The sequence below is a fragment of the Microcebus murinus genome, chromosome 12 (genome assembly GCF_040939455.1).
Source record: "Microcebus murinus isolate Inina chromosome 12, M.murinus_Inina_mat1.0, whole genome shotgun sequence".
NCBI classification, from domain to species: Eukaryota; Metazoa; Chordata; class Mammalia; order Primates; family Cheirogaleidae; genus Microcebus; species Microcebus murinus.
Window position 1 is genome coordinate 91,012,104 of NC_134115.1, and position 13,779 is coordinate 91,025,882.

General features: G+C 59.5%; 1 protein-coding gene across 6 annotated transcripts; it reads right to left on the minus strand.

The window, feature by feature from the left end:
• Positions 1-1,365: 1,365 nt before the first annotated feature.
• On the minus strand, positions 1,366-9,760 carry PPP1R26 (protein phosphatase 1 regulatory subunit 26). Of its 6 annotated transcripts, XM_076009154.1 has the most exons (6): positions 9,231-9,760; positions 8,941-9,056; positions 8,138-8,273; positions 7,893-8,011; positions 6,992-7,128; positions 1,366-6,644 (listed from the first exon to the last, which is right to left on the minus strand). In XM_076009154.1, exon 6 carries the CDS (start codon positions 6,580-6,582, stop codon positions 2,950-2,952), a length of 3,633 nt encoding a protein of 1,210 aa, XP_075865269.1. In that variant the 5' UTR covers positions 6,583-6,644; positions 6,992-7,128; positions 7,893-8,011; positions 8,138-8,273; positions 8,941-9,056; positions 9,231-9,760; the 3' UTR covers positions 1,366-2,949. The 6 variants fall into 6 exon arrangements, with proteins under 6 accessions (XP_075865269.1, XP_075865270.1, XP_075865271.1 ...); XM_076009155.1 differs by having other exon boundaries at positions 7,893-7,988; positions 8,941-9,760; XM_076009156.1 differs by having other exon boundaries at positions 7,893-7,991; positions 8,941-9,760.
• Positions 9,761-13,779: the final 4,019 nt, after the last annotated feature.

Sequence of the window (13,779 nt, forward strand, 5' to 3'; positions counted from 1 at the left end):
TTAATACTTAACAGCCTTGCAAAGAGCTTGATTCAGTAACACGCTGTCCACCTGAGACCCTGCAGGGTGGGCACACACCTGTTTACTCAGCAGCACCTCCGCGTCCCGTGACACAGCTGCACTGCCGGGCCTGGACGTGCAGGGGCACCAGGAGGCGGCTGCGGACACACAGGCAGCCACCCCTCCTGGACGGCTCCTGTCTGCAGCCCCCTCCCACACGGGGGACCTGGGAACAGTGGGCCTTGGCCTCTCCCCTAAAACAAAAGCGCAACATGGGGCATAGAAGCAAGGGCTTTGAGACCACATGGCACACGGGCAGTTCCGGGGATGCACACATCGGAACGTCCAGTCTGTGAAAACAAGGAATGTGCAAATGGGATCATTCCTCAATTGAGTCTATTGTTTTTTTGTTTTTTTTTTTGAGACAGAGTCTCACTCTGTTGCCCGGACTAGAGTGCCATGGCGTCAGCCTAGCTCACAGCAACCTCAAACTCCTGGGCTCAAGCGATCCTCCTGCCTCAGCCTCCCGAGTAGCTGGGACTACAGGCAGGTGCCACCATGCCCGGCTAATTTTTTCTATTTTTGGTAGAGACAGGGTCTCGCTCTTGCTCAGGCTGGTCTTGAACTCCTGACCTTGAGCAATCCGCCTGCCTTGGCCTCCCAGAGTGCTAGGATTACAGGCGTGAGCCGCCTCGCCCGGCCTTCAACTGATCCTTGTAGGTACCAAATTATTGCTGGAAGCGGGAAAAGAGGAGGTTCGAGGGAAATTTCGATCAGCATGAGAACAAAGGCTGGAGGAAGGCCCTACGGGTTCCAGGTACAACTCCACACTAAAGGTCTGTTTTAAGCTCGTCAGGAGGGCCCTTCGGTCACTTTCAACAAGCCGCCCCTGGTGGCGACAAAGCCCAACCCCTAGGGCATCAGTACAGGGCATTCCGGGCAGTTTCAGAGTCCTCCCACCAGGCACACACCAATCAGTGTGTTTACAGAAACTGAAAACAGGCCAAAGTGTCCCGTAAAGAGGAAGGGAGGTCCTGGAGCGTTCTCCCCAGTACTCGAATAACCCACGGTGCCCAGAGGCCCGTTGCCAACTGCTCTGCATGTCAACAGGATGCCCTACATGCGTGTATGTGTGGAACATGCTAACGAGAGCTGATGACAGTGTTACGGGTGCCACGTCCCTCTACTTGGGGAGGTCGTCCTTCCTGGGCGGCAGCGGCTGGGGGGGGGGGCAGGCACCGAACCCGCTGCAGCGGAGGCTCCTGCCCGTGAAGGCCCCGGGACGACGGGGTTCTCCCACCAGCACCCTGAAGAGACTCCACTTGCAGACTGTGCAGAACACAAACTCCAAAACTGACTCACGGATGGTGCTTGATTTATTAGTAATAAAAAAACAGTTCTTATATACAAAACAAGCCGATTTTTCTTTTTGAGGGTTAAAAGCACTCTTTAAAAAATTAAAGCATGGATCACATGGAATTGTTTTTCCTAGAAGCACTTAAGTGAATGAATATGCCACAGTGACGATACCAAATGACAGCAAGAGGGCACTGGACAGTCACAGGGAGTGAGGGGGCCCGACTGTCACAGCCCCCGACCCTGGGGACGCCGACCGCAGATGTCTGGTGGCACATGCCCACATCTGGGTACAAATTACTGCTGAAACCCAGGGGCACAACGTGTGGGCAATTCACGTGTGTTAGAACGTCGACAAAATTCAGCTGCACAGCAAACCCTGCATCGCAGCTAGATCAGGACGTTGAGTCGTAAACCCAGGCAACCGGTGACAGTTTGCTGGACAATCACAATGTAAACGCTGTGACCCATCAGTGCCCGGCCCAGCTTCTGTCCCCACAGCCGCCACGGGCACCGCGGTGGCCTCAGAGCGGAAGGCACAGGGTGTCGGGCAGCACTGCTCAGCCCAAGTGCTGAGCACCAAAGCCACTGCCTCTGACCAGGCCTCGGTGCAGGACAAGGGCCCTTCCCGTCCTGCCCAGGGAGGGAGGCCCACAGAAAGCCACCAAAGGCTGGGCTCTGTTGTCTGGGCACCCCTCGACTGGGCTCCAGTTCCGAGGGCAGCCACGGGGAGGTTGGTTCCCAGTCACCAGGCTTCGCATGTCAGTGCCACGGTGTCCGGGGACCAAAACCAACGCAGCTCTACGCGATGCTTATTTGTGTGCGTAAATCAAGAAAAGGGAAATTCAGAAACAGGGTTAGAAATGAAGAACGGGACTCCCATATAAAAAGCGGTTTATTTAGATGTTAGAATCATCTAGTGACTGAACAGACTTAACCGACCGGAGCTCAGGGCCAGGCGGCAGAGCGACCCCTCTCCCTGGCCCAGCCAGCCTGGGGCTGGCTGTTGTGCTTCGAGACATTTTCCCAACCGAAGGCTGTGGCTGCAGAGTTCAGAAGACAGGCTCTGGCCTCAAGGGACGGGGGCGGGGGTCCTTTGTACAAAAAGTGCTGTCCCGGGAGCTTCCCAGCGGGCACCTTTGGGCGTTTCAGCGATTCTCGGGCAGGTGAGCGCCACCCACCTCAGGGACGGACAGCGCGACGTCTCCCCAGCTGGCCAGCGACTGTCGCTCTCAGAGTCTCTCTGAACCCGGCTGTGACGGGAGGAACCAAACCTTTGCTAATCTAAGACTTGTAAGCAGACCGCAGAAAACTGCAGTTAGGAACGCCCTACAAAAGTCAACGACAACATGTTCCAAAAATATTTTTTACAGCACTTTAAATAATTTACAAAAAGCTACAAAAATCAAATTTACCAGGACACATCTGTTAAATAAAAACGTCGTTCCGCGTCAGTGTACATATATACACGCAGGGCCGCGTGTGCGGGCTCCGTCTCCCCCGCCCTGACTCCCGAGCACCCCCCCAGCCCGTGCACAGGCACGCGCACGCACGCACCGCTTCCCGTAGCGCCAGGAAACCCAGGGAGCTTACTCACAACTTGAGAGCTTTGCCCTTCACTACTGAGCGGCCACCACCATCCTCCACGGAGGTGTCACTGAAGTCACTGGCGTCACTGCCCAGGGCCTCCTGGTCCTGGCCGTGCGTGCCCGTTCGGCGGTACCTCAGGTCTAAGACGCTTTCCTCCGGGCCCGAGCTCCTCCTGTCGTGCAGAGCGAGGCCGGCCTGCGCCTTCCTGCACGGCCAGGGCCCGCTGTCCTTGCCCAGCAGGCGTGGGCTCCCGAACACGGGGCTGGGCCCGGCCTGGGCCTCCCTGAAGGCCGAGAAGGACGGGCCCTGCAGAGGCAGCCCCGGGTGGGGGCTGAAGAGGCCGGCGGGCTTGGCCCCCCAGGGCACGCTCTTTCCGAAGTGGAAAAGCTGGGTGGACAGCAGCGGGGAGAAGCCCGCAAAGGGCAGGCTGGGGGGGCCTCTGGGGGCGCCCTCGGGCCCCTTCTCCCTCTCACCCCCCAGGACCCCCCTCCACGCAGAGTCTCTGCCTTCCGAGTTCAGCGCCCATGGGCTGGGCAGCCTGCTCTGGTGGGTGAAGTCGCTCCAAGGCAGGGTGAGGTCAGCCTGGGGTCGAGTGTCCCTCTCGGCTCCCGAGCTGGGAGTCAGGAGGCTCCGGCTCCCGTAACCCACATGAAAGGTACCCCCGGCCCCTCCTGCCTCGGTGCCCGCTTTGGCACAGCCGGGCAGCTGACCGAAAGCACTTTCCGCGGTAGCAGCAGGCTCCGCCCCGCGAGGGCTCTGGTCTTTGTGGACGTAGACGTTTCTCCTACTCGCTGGAGACCCCTTGGCAGAGACATTTCCACCGGGGCCCCTGGGCGGCCCCAGGTCACACCTGGCCGGAGCGGCAGGGCCCTTCCCGCCGGGGCTGAAGAGGCTGGCTGCACTCTGCGCTCCGGCTCTCTCTGCGCCCCGCAGTCCTTGGGCCGGCTGGGGGGCCCCCTTGGCCCTCTGGCTCCGAGTGCACACGCCGGGCTGCGGGGCTGGCTCCTTCCTGCCCGGCCCCTCTGGCCTGGCTGGGGCCCCCGTGCCGAGAGCCATGGGGCCCTCTGCGTGAATTTCCGAACTGCTCACCGACTCCTTGGCCTTTTCTGCCAAAAACCTCCTAATCTCCAGTTCGATGCTGTCATCGCTGTCCACGGAACTGCTGTCGTCAGACATGGAGCTGGGGCAGGGAGCCGGGCCCTGGTGATCACCCGGGAGCAGCGTCCCCTCGGAGGCATTCCTCCTTAACCGGAAGGCCAGCGCCACATCTTGGTCCCCAGCACCCTCCGGCTTGGCTCTCTCTGTCACACTGCCGAAGACGCTGGCAGGTTTTTTCACGGGGCTCTCTCCGCTGTCTCTCTTGGACTTGGAGAGGCAGCTTTTCAGCACCGGTGGGTCTCTGTCTTTCCAGTCTCTCCGGAACCCGCCTAGCTTATCCAAAAACTGCGTCTCGGTGGTGCTGAACCTGACCTTCTTCTTGCACCCGGCCCTGGGGTCCCTGCACCTCTTCTTAAGCTTCCGCTTAGACCTTAGCAAGTCCTTAATGGCTGTGTCGAGGTCCTCGTCACTGTCCAGCGAGCTGCTCTTGTCCTCAGAGCTCTCCTTCTCATCCACACCCCTCGTCTCCGCTGTGTTGCGGTGGCCCTGCGGCACGGGCGCTCCACTGGCCGCTGTGGCCTCGCCCTCCCGCCCGGGGGCCTCGCCGGCTTTGCCCTGGCCGGGTGGGTCTTGTCCCCCATAGCCGGGCTCCGCTGTCCCTGTGCCGTGGTCAGCATCCTGGCCACCCTCTTTCGCCACTTCCCTCGTCTTCTTGGGTGTGGATGGCCTCACCGCGTGGCCGCCGCCCCTACGTTTCCTTCTGCAGCTGGGCGACAGGTCTGGTGTTTTAGGGACCAGGGCCCTGGGTCCACCAGCCTGGCTGTTGGGGCCTGGAGGCTCCGGCGGGCCCTGTGCAGCCTGGGGGCCACCGTCTGGCCTGGCCGGCAAGCTCCCGGACTGCGCCTTGAGGGCCAAAAATGTCCGGATTTCCTGCTCTATGCTGTCGTCGCTGTCCACAGGGCTGCTGTCGCCGCCGGGGCAGGAAGGCACGCTGGGGGAGCAGAAGAGCGGGCTGGTGGGCAGCACCCTGTCGCCACCCTCCACGGGGGCTGGCAGGATCGTCTTGGAGATGTCCAGGATGGCTTCAGCGCACATCAGCTCGGCGGACGTGTCTGCCCGGCACGAGGGCCGTTCCGCAAACTCGCTTCTGGAAGCTGTGCTCGCCGCGGGGGCAGCTTTGGTTTCCTTCGGTAGCTTGGAGGGAGGGTCCGCGTCAAGGCCCCCCGGGCAGGGGTCCGTAGGCTTCGCGGCCACGGGCTTCTTCCTGCTGGGTGCTCTCCTGTGCGTGTCGGGCAAGGCACCTTTCGCAGCGCTGCCTGTGCCGTCCGCGGGCGGGTCGGGCCTCTTTTCCTCCCGGCGCTGGGCTCTCGGAGGCGGGTCCCCGCCGGCCTCCTTCCTGGTCTTCTCCAGCTGGTAGAGCCGGATGGCCGCCTCGATGCCGTCGTCGCTGCTGGAGTCGGACGCCTCCGGCGCCAGGGCCGCGCTCCTCGCCCGCTTTCCCCGCCTCGCGGCGCCCACATTCCTCCTAACCCCGCCTCTGCCCTGCGTAGCTTCCGCAGGGCGGCAGGGACCGGGGGCCTTGGGGGCTGCCGGCTTGGTGCTGCCCACGCTCTCCGGCCCGGCCGCGGCCTTAGACCTGAGGCTCCTGGGCTGTGCGTTCGCCTTGGCTACCCTGGGGGGTTTGCGGAAGACAAACTCCTTACAGGCTCCCGTGGGATCCTGCCGGAGCGCCCCCTTAACGGCCAGCTCTTTGCCGGATTTAAACGGTGATTTGGCTGAATTTCCGTTGGGATCTAGTTTCTTGTCCACAGACCCGTCACACTTTTGGGTCTCGTGCTGTCTTTTCTCGTTCAGAAACTGCTCTATTTCTGCCCTGATGCTCTGTTCAAAGGAGTCGTCGCTGCTCACGCTAGCAGGGGAGGCAGAGCCTTGGTCCATGCTGGCTCCCACGTGGATGCCAGGGAAGCCGCCTGAGCCAGGTGCAAGTTTTGGGGCACACAGGGTGGTTGGGGTGCTGCTGTGAGCAGGTTCTGGTTTGCATCGACCGCCCCCACCCGTGGCCCCAAAACGCTGGGCCCCGCAGGACACGGGCTGTGTGGCTCCACTCTTCGCCTTCAGATACTCCTGGATGGCCTCTTCGATGTCCCGGTCCACAGAATCGTCACTGTCCGAGTCCAGGGCCAAGGGACCAAAGCCTGCAGCTTCCTCCTCCCCCATGGGGTCGAAATTAGCAGCAAGACCACAGGCAGCAAAGGGAGGCTGCTCTTTGCACATGGCGGGACTGGCGGCCAGCCTGGCGTCTTGGCATCTCTCTGCCCTCTGGCTTCTGGGCGGCGCACGCTCATGGTTCATGCCCAGAGCAGCCTCGTCGCGCTGCAGCGAGCTGATGATCATCTGCACTTTGGCACTCACGGAAGCTCTCTCAACGCCCTCTTTCGACTCCGAGAAGCACCCGGGAAACCTAAAGCTCCCCGGTGGTCCAAAGGTCTCCCATTTGGACTGGAGAGCAACCACTGGAGGGGCGTTCATGAGAAACATTCTAGCAGACGGGGAGGGACGCGCAGAGAGGCGATGCTGTCCTATTCTGCTGGTGTCACATCCTGGGAGGAAAGAAAGCACATGGGCGTGATGCACCTAAGGAATCAGCTGGACAGTTAACCCCATGTGCGGCCACAGAGGAATAGCATGCCGGGGTTATGAAGCCCAGACACCCGGGTGAGAACCCGCCATCCAGCTGGGCATCCCTGGGCAAGTTACTCATGCTTCCTGGGCCTCAGTTTACTCAGACGTGAAAGGGGCAATTTACTCCTTTCCGCCCAGGGCTGCTGTGCAGATTCGATAAGAAAATGTCCCACGCCACCCAGCACACCTGTCACCTCCCTGTCCATGCCTTTCTTACTCTGGGCTTCCACCTTCTCCCTAAGAAGAGAACAGAGGTTTGATTTACCTTGAAAGGTTGCCAAGCAGTGCCCAAGAGATGAAGTCTACAAATGCTTCTCTGCAGGTTAAAAAAAATGGCTACTATGAATCCAGCATCAGCAAGACTTCGAGGGTAGGTTCATTCTTCCAACGACCAATAAGCTTCTGGAACAAAAAGTTGCATGATGTGAGCAACTCAGAAATTATTTCCCCAAACATCTGAGAGACGTGTTTTTACTAAAGCCTTTTCATCTTAAAACGTGGAATGTATATTTGCCAGATGGTCTCATGGGGCCGTAGCATTATTTTTAGCTAACTAACTAAAAGTTGTCCCAAACACAGTCGCGTGCCCCTTTCGTCCTGTGCTTCCGTGTCACAGCCAGGTGTGGCTGCCTCAGCAGGACTGCTGGGCTGCTCTCGGGAACATTCTCAAGACCTGTTCCCAAACGGCCTGCGTAGGCCAGGCCTGAGGACCGCCACTGCCGGAGGAACGTAACGGACAGGGCGCATCATACAGCCGATAACTCTTAACGTGTTGCTGGTCCCCTCCTGCCTACACCCCCCAAATTGGAGTGGAAAGCAGTTCAAATCCAAGAGGAGAGCCCCGCAAGGCTATGGACACAGGAAACAGAAGTCCCTTCAGGAATGGAGTTTGTGAGGCCACTGCCACCTGGGGGGCCTCGATGGGCGCCTGCAACTGCCCTGCGGGCTCGCTCTGCCGCGGCTGCGCGTCCCTCTCTACCCGGAGTGTTCTCCACTTAACCCGGAGCTGCCTTCCTGGCAGGCACACAATCTGGTGTCGACCTCCCAGACACAGGCATGGCCCAGCAGTTAACCAGCAGGTGTGACAAATTCGGAAGCAAGTCTTTTGCTGTTACCAATTTTTGCTTTAAAGGTAAATCTGAGAAGTGAGAATTTATTGCAATTACTTGAGATGCTTTTCGAATCCAGGTTCCCTGTGATGTTCCGAACGCTGCCGGGATGCGGTCTTCATCGCTCCACTCGCACGCCAAAGCGTCCTTTGCCTGCTTTTTAAACAGACTTTTGACTATCAGAATTAAAGAGAATCAGAGGCATCTGATTAGAGGCTGGAGCTAAAATTTATATGTTTTTTGGCAAGAAATATCGTCAACTTAAGGGCTCAAAAGTAAATTTTGAAAGCACATGGCCTTACCCTGAGACCAAATACATTTAACCACAGCTAATCCGCAGCCATCCTGGACAGCAGATCTGATGCTGACGGGGCGGGGCTGGGGTACGTCTCAGAGTCAAGCAACCAGCTACAGTCCTGACTTCCTCCACAAAGTCACCTGCAGTGGGGGGAGGGGCTCTTGCACTGGCTAGGGGACTGTGCCCACCTTAATGATTCAAATTGCCATGGCAAAATTACAGAAATTACAAAACATTTGCATGAGCCTTGGACTGTGAAGAGCCTAAATCAAGACCATTAACTCTTTAAGCAGCCACACTACCTTAAAAACAGGCCCAGGGCAAACAAGGAATGATTTTTACACCAGGTGACAAAGTTGGGGGGAGGGAGTTCCCCCGAGGAATAACACTCTCATCTCCACAAACATGTTCAGGGCCTTTAAATGACTGCAGAGACTGGACTCCTCGTGAACAGTTTTCCCGACTGTCAAATTACTTAGCCCAAGAATGAGATTAAAAAACTGGGGGGAGTGTCCCAGAGGCAGACTGCAGCTTTGAAACAATCCACTACATGAGATGAACCATTCCGGAAAACTCCCCTAAACCGTATCAAACTGTGGGCCCACGCCAGGGGCTCAGGCTTTGTCCAGCTGCCGTCCTGCACGGGGCTGGAGGGCACTGGCCATCTTCTCAGCCTAGACACCAACCTTCTGGGGAGAACAAAACCCCACTCAAACCCTTGTCACCTTAACAGCATGGCTCCCCTCGAGAAATGTCCCCAGATACATTTCTCCATTTACCAAAAAGCGGTTCAGCTCGTGTTCTTACCTCCCAAATGGGGGTTCCCCCACCCCAGGGTTAGGGGAGGCCAGGGTCTGCATGCCAGGGAGGAGGAGCAGCGGTCCAGGAGGGAGGCGGCAGCAGGAGGGCCCTCTCCAGCCAACCTGAAGTGGGCGTGGGCTAGAATTCAGTTCCCAGCCTGCCAGAAGCTGAGATTTTACAGGATCACAAGCTCCCCCAGCAAAGCTGCGACGCCTTTCCCGTGTCCGCAGACTGGCCAGGGGAGACGCTCACAGCTGCCCCCGCTCTCACCTCCCACCTGGGCAGGGGCTACTCACAGCCTGGAGTGCGAGGGGGCTCATCTCCCTGCGGGGGCGGCCACCCCAGCCCCGGAGCAGCAGCCTGGTCCCCGGCCAGGTGAGCGCGAATATACACCCCCTGGGGAAGAGGTCAGGCCTCCGAGCCGGTCTCCGACGCCCGGAGCTATTTTTCTGGGATGCCAGGACTTGGGAGCTTGGGGCCTGGGAGCTCCGCGACCCTCCCGGAAGCTCCGCCTGGCGTAGGGCGTGAGCGACAGTCCAGAAACCCGCCAGGCCCTCGGCCTTTCTCGAAGGGCAGCGGCCGCCCAGAGCAGGCCGGAGGCTCCCCGCCGCGGGCCCTCACCTGCGCCTCACCTGGGCCGGCGCGCGGCCGCCGGTGCTCGAGGAACGCGCGGAGGGCTAGGCGCGCGCGGAGGCGGGAGCCGGGAGACGCCTCGGAGACCGCGACCCCCTCCCGGGGCAGGGCCAGCCCCTGCGCCCGGCAGACAGTCCCCCGCCCGCCGCGGCGCCCTTTCCCCGGGGACCCCGCGCCGCCGGCCTGCCGCGGCCTGCACGGCGCACCGCCCCCGGCCCGGCCCCCTCCCGCGCTCGCTCACCTCCGCCCGCCGGCCCGGCCCGCCGCCCGCCGCGCCGCCCCGCCCCGCGTCCCGGGGGAGGAGGCGGCGGGCCGGGGGCGGGTCGGAGGCGGCGGGGCCGGCGCGCTCCGCCCTCGGCCCGGGCGCGGGGAGGGGGCCGCGGGCCGTCCGGCCGGGCCCCCGCCTCCCCGCGCGCCGCCGCCCCGCGCCCCGCGCCCGGGCTGCGCGGAGAGACGCGCGGGAGGGGCGGGGCGGGGGGCGGGGCGACCCCCCCGGGCCACCCCCTCCCCGCGACCTACCGGGCGCCGGCGGCGGCGGCCGCGCTCCGGAAGCCGTGCCCGGTGGCTGGGCATCATGGGAATGGCACGGCCGAGTTCCGGGGGAGGCGCGCGGCCCGGCCGGACCCCCGCCCGCGAGAGCGCGCCCACCTGCCGCCGCGCCGCCCAGGGCCCGAGCGCCCGCCCGGGAGGCGGCCGAGGCTGCGCCCTGCCCCGCGCGGGCCCCGCTGCCCGCTCCCCGCTGCCCGCTCCTGGCTGCCCGCTCCCGGCTCCCGGCTGCCCGCTCCCCGATCCCCGCCGCGCGCCCGGCCCGGGCCCCGCGCAGTTCGCGCCGCGGCCGGGCCCTCGGGGCGCAGCGGGTCCCCGGGGCCGGGAAGCTGGCCCGCGGGGGCGTGGCCGTGGGAAAGCGCTCGCGGGGCCGGGGCGCGCCGCCGAGGTGGACTCCCCGCCTGCAGCGGGCGCGGAGCGTGGGTAAGCCCGCGCCCCTGCGAGTCCCCCGGTCCCCGCGCTCACGCGCCGCGCGGGCTCCAGCGGCCTTTGGCTGCGGGTTTGGTGATGCAGATGTGTGTCTGAGCTCCCTCCCTGCCTCACCCTAACTCGGGGCCAAGGGTCCTGGGGCTGAGGGTGGGGGTCGTGTGGCAGGGGCGCAAGGGAAGCGTGCCCCCGGGCCAGGAGGCTGGGGAACTGGGGGGGGGGTCAGGTGTGGGGACAGGGGCACTGTTTTCTAGGAACGTGCCCTGGGCTGTAGGTCGGGTTCTGTTTCTGTCTCTGCTGTTCACTGACCTTGTGACCTTGGAAATCTTTCCAGTTTATTTTTTTTTTGAACAGTGGAGAGAGATGTGCCCAAGGCTGGTGGCATCCCAGGTGCTGCCAGACATCCCTGCCCCGCCCCCCGTGCCCACTGTGGCAGGGGCTGACCGCAGGCAGGACGAGGACCTGTGCTGTTGACCTCCTAGGCCTCTGAGGAGGGTGTCTGCTGAGGAACTGGGGTTGGCTTCCTGTCTCGAAAGTGTCAGAGGCTTTGATAGCATCAGAAACCGAGACTTCCTTTCTTCTCCAGAGGAGGGAAAGGGAGATACTTATTTCCAGTCGTGCCAGCCTGGGGAATTTGGGGGCCAACTTTGCGGTCAAGAAACCCATTAAAACATTGTTTTAATGCCTTGTTTTTTCAATAAGCTTTTTTCCCTCATTATAAAGTAATACCTTTTCATTACCAAAATTTGGGGGAACTGATCTAATTAATAGTGTAATCTCCCAGAGATACGACTATTGATATTTTGACATGTTTCATCGCGGTGTTTAAAGCAGTGGTGTGGCGAGCATCTCTGATGCTATGTCCCTGGAGCCGCTCTGAGTATTTATTTCCTTAGGCTCAAGATCCCGAGAGCGGAGTGTGGGGCCAAAGACCATGATGTCTTTTGCCAATGCCCCCAGAAACGTGGGGCCACTTTGCCGTCCTCTGCCGGCGGGTGAGTGTGGCTGTGTTCCGGCCAGTCCGTGGTGGTGTCATGCCATTTCGTCTTTGGCAATCTGAGAGGTAAAACAGGACTTTTCATCACTTTAGTTTTGATTTCTTTGACTGCTGGTGATGTTGAACATCATGTTATGATTGGCCATTTGGAAAATTGCCTGTATGGGTTCTTTGCCCAGTTTTTATTTTTCTACTGGGCTGCGTGTCTTTTCCTGTTGGATTCTAAGAGCTTTTTATATGAAAGTATTTAGCCTGTCTCTGCCATACACCTTGTGTGCATTGCATTTATTTTACCCAGGTTGTCATCTTTCTTTTGACTTTGGATTTAGTTTTTTTGTTTGTTTTGTTTGCTGCGCACAAGTTTGAAACTTTTCTGTAGCTAAGTCTATCAGCTTTTCTTTTATGATTTCTGGCTTTGGGGTAAGGCCTGGGGCAGCTTTTACCACTCTGAGATTTCATGAGCATTCACCAGTTTAATGCCTGAATTTCAAAATAAGATGAACCACCGGAGACGTGGAGAGATGTGACCAAGGCTTCCCGTGGCATTCTGATGCCGGCGTGTGTGGCGGGTAATAAACAGTTTCTCAAAAGGGAGAACACTTTCTTTACTTCTTTTTGAAGCTGTTGACCTTCAGATGTTGGTTGTTTGATTTTTTTTTTAAACTTTTAGGAGGCCTCCCTTGAGCCTTCTGAGGTCTTCCTTGGACAACAAGAAGAGGCATCTGTCTTTGTCACAACTCTCTGGTCCTGAGCTGGCTTTGGCGTTGCAGACTCCCCTCTGGTGGGCTCCTAACCCTGCAGGTTCCGTGTCTCCCAGGATCAGCCCCCCAGGTTACCTTCCACCTGTCCTTTCTGTAGACTCACCTGCCGTGGAGGAAGACGGGGCTCCTGGCATCTTTCCACTCAGCCTGGCGCCGATGCTCCCAGGATGACAGTTGGTCACTCTGCTGTCTCTGTGTGGGAGGGCGGTGGGGACTGGGGACAAGGGCAGTGGGCGTGACATCTTACATGAGGGGCTCTGGAGTCCTGTGCAGCCATTGCTCCCCTCTGGGCCTCTGTGTGGCCCCCTGTAAAGGCCACAGGGGACTTCTGTTGGGACCTCCTCGTGGTCCCTGTCCGTATGCAGTGGAGAGATGTCCAGGGAGAGGCGGCCGACAGCCCGCCGGGGGCCGGTGTCGGTGCTAATGAGAAAGTAAGCGGTTTCTCCGTTCCTGTTTTCCTTTCCAGAATTAACGACACTTTCATAATTAAAGAAACTCAAATGAAAGAAGGCACCATTTACCCCCACACGGGAGGAAGCTTGGCAGTCCCGTGCGGGCACCCCAGAGCCCGCTGGCGGGGAGCCACATGGTACCCCCTCTGGGAGGCCATCCTTGCCGTGTCTGTTATATGTAATGCAGGTAACATTTGCGCAGTGACAACACTTTTAGGGATTGTCCTTGCATTATGCTCACGCGTCTGTCCAGGCTCGCTTTTAAAAAGGGTGGGAGTGCGGCAGAGTGACCGACCGCTTGGCAGAACGCAGGCACAGATGCCAAGGATGTGTGGTCGCTGGGGAGTGGCCTGGGAGGAGCCGTGCAGGGGATAGGGGACGTTTTATTGTTTGTGTTGTCTTCCTTTATACCACTGACTTTTTTTTTTTTTTTTGAGGCAGGGTCTTGCTCTGTCTCCCAGGCTAGAGTGCAGTGGTGTCAGCCTAGCTCACAGCAACCTCAAACTCCTGGGCTCAAACCATCCTCCTGCCTCAGCCTCCCGAGTAGCTGGGACTATAGACACATGCTACCGAGCTTGGCTCACTTTTTAATATTTTGTAGACATGGGCTGTCGCTATGTTGCCCAGGCTGGTCTCCAATTCCTGGGCTCAAGCGATCCTCCCATCTTGGTCTCCCAGAGTGCTGGGATTGCAGGCTCAGCCACCGTGCCCAGCTTACGGCTTTTAAATTTTTTTAATCACAAGCTTTGCTCTCATATATACATAAATCAACTCACAAAAAATATTTAACGAGCATGCATGAATATTCGTGAATGCAGACGCGGCCGTACACACTCACCTGTGTGTGGGTGGGAGACCCGCCACAGACAGGGGGCTGAAACCCTTCACCCGAGCCCAGAAAGGGAGACAGCCCACTCTGGGCGGGTCCAGGGAACTCGCTGATCCAATCCTTGGAAATTCTATTTCTGCAAAACAATTTTTAAAACCTTTTACCTCAACAATGACTTCTTTGAATGACCTCCTTCAGTTT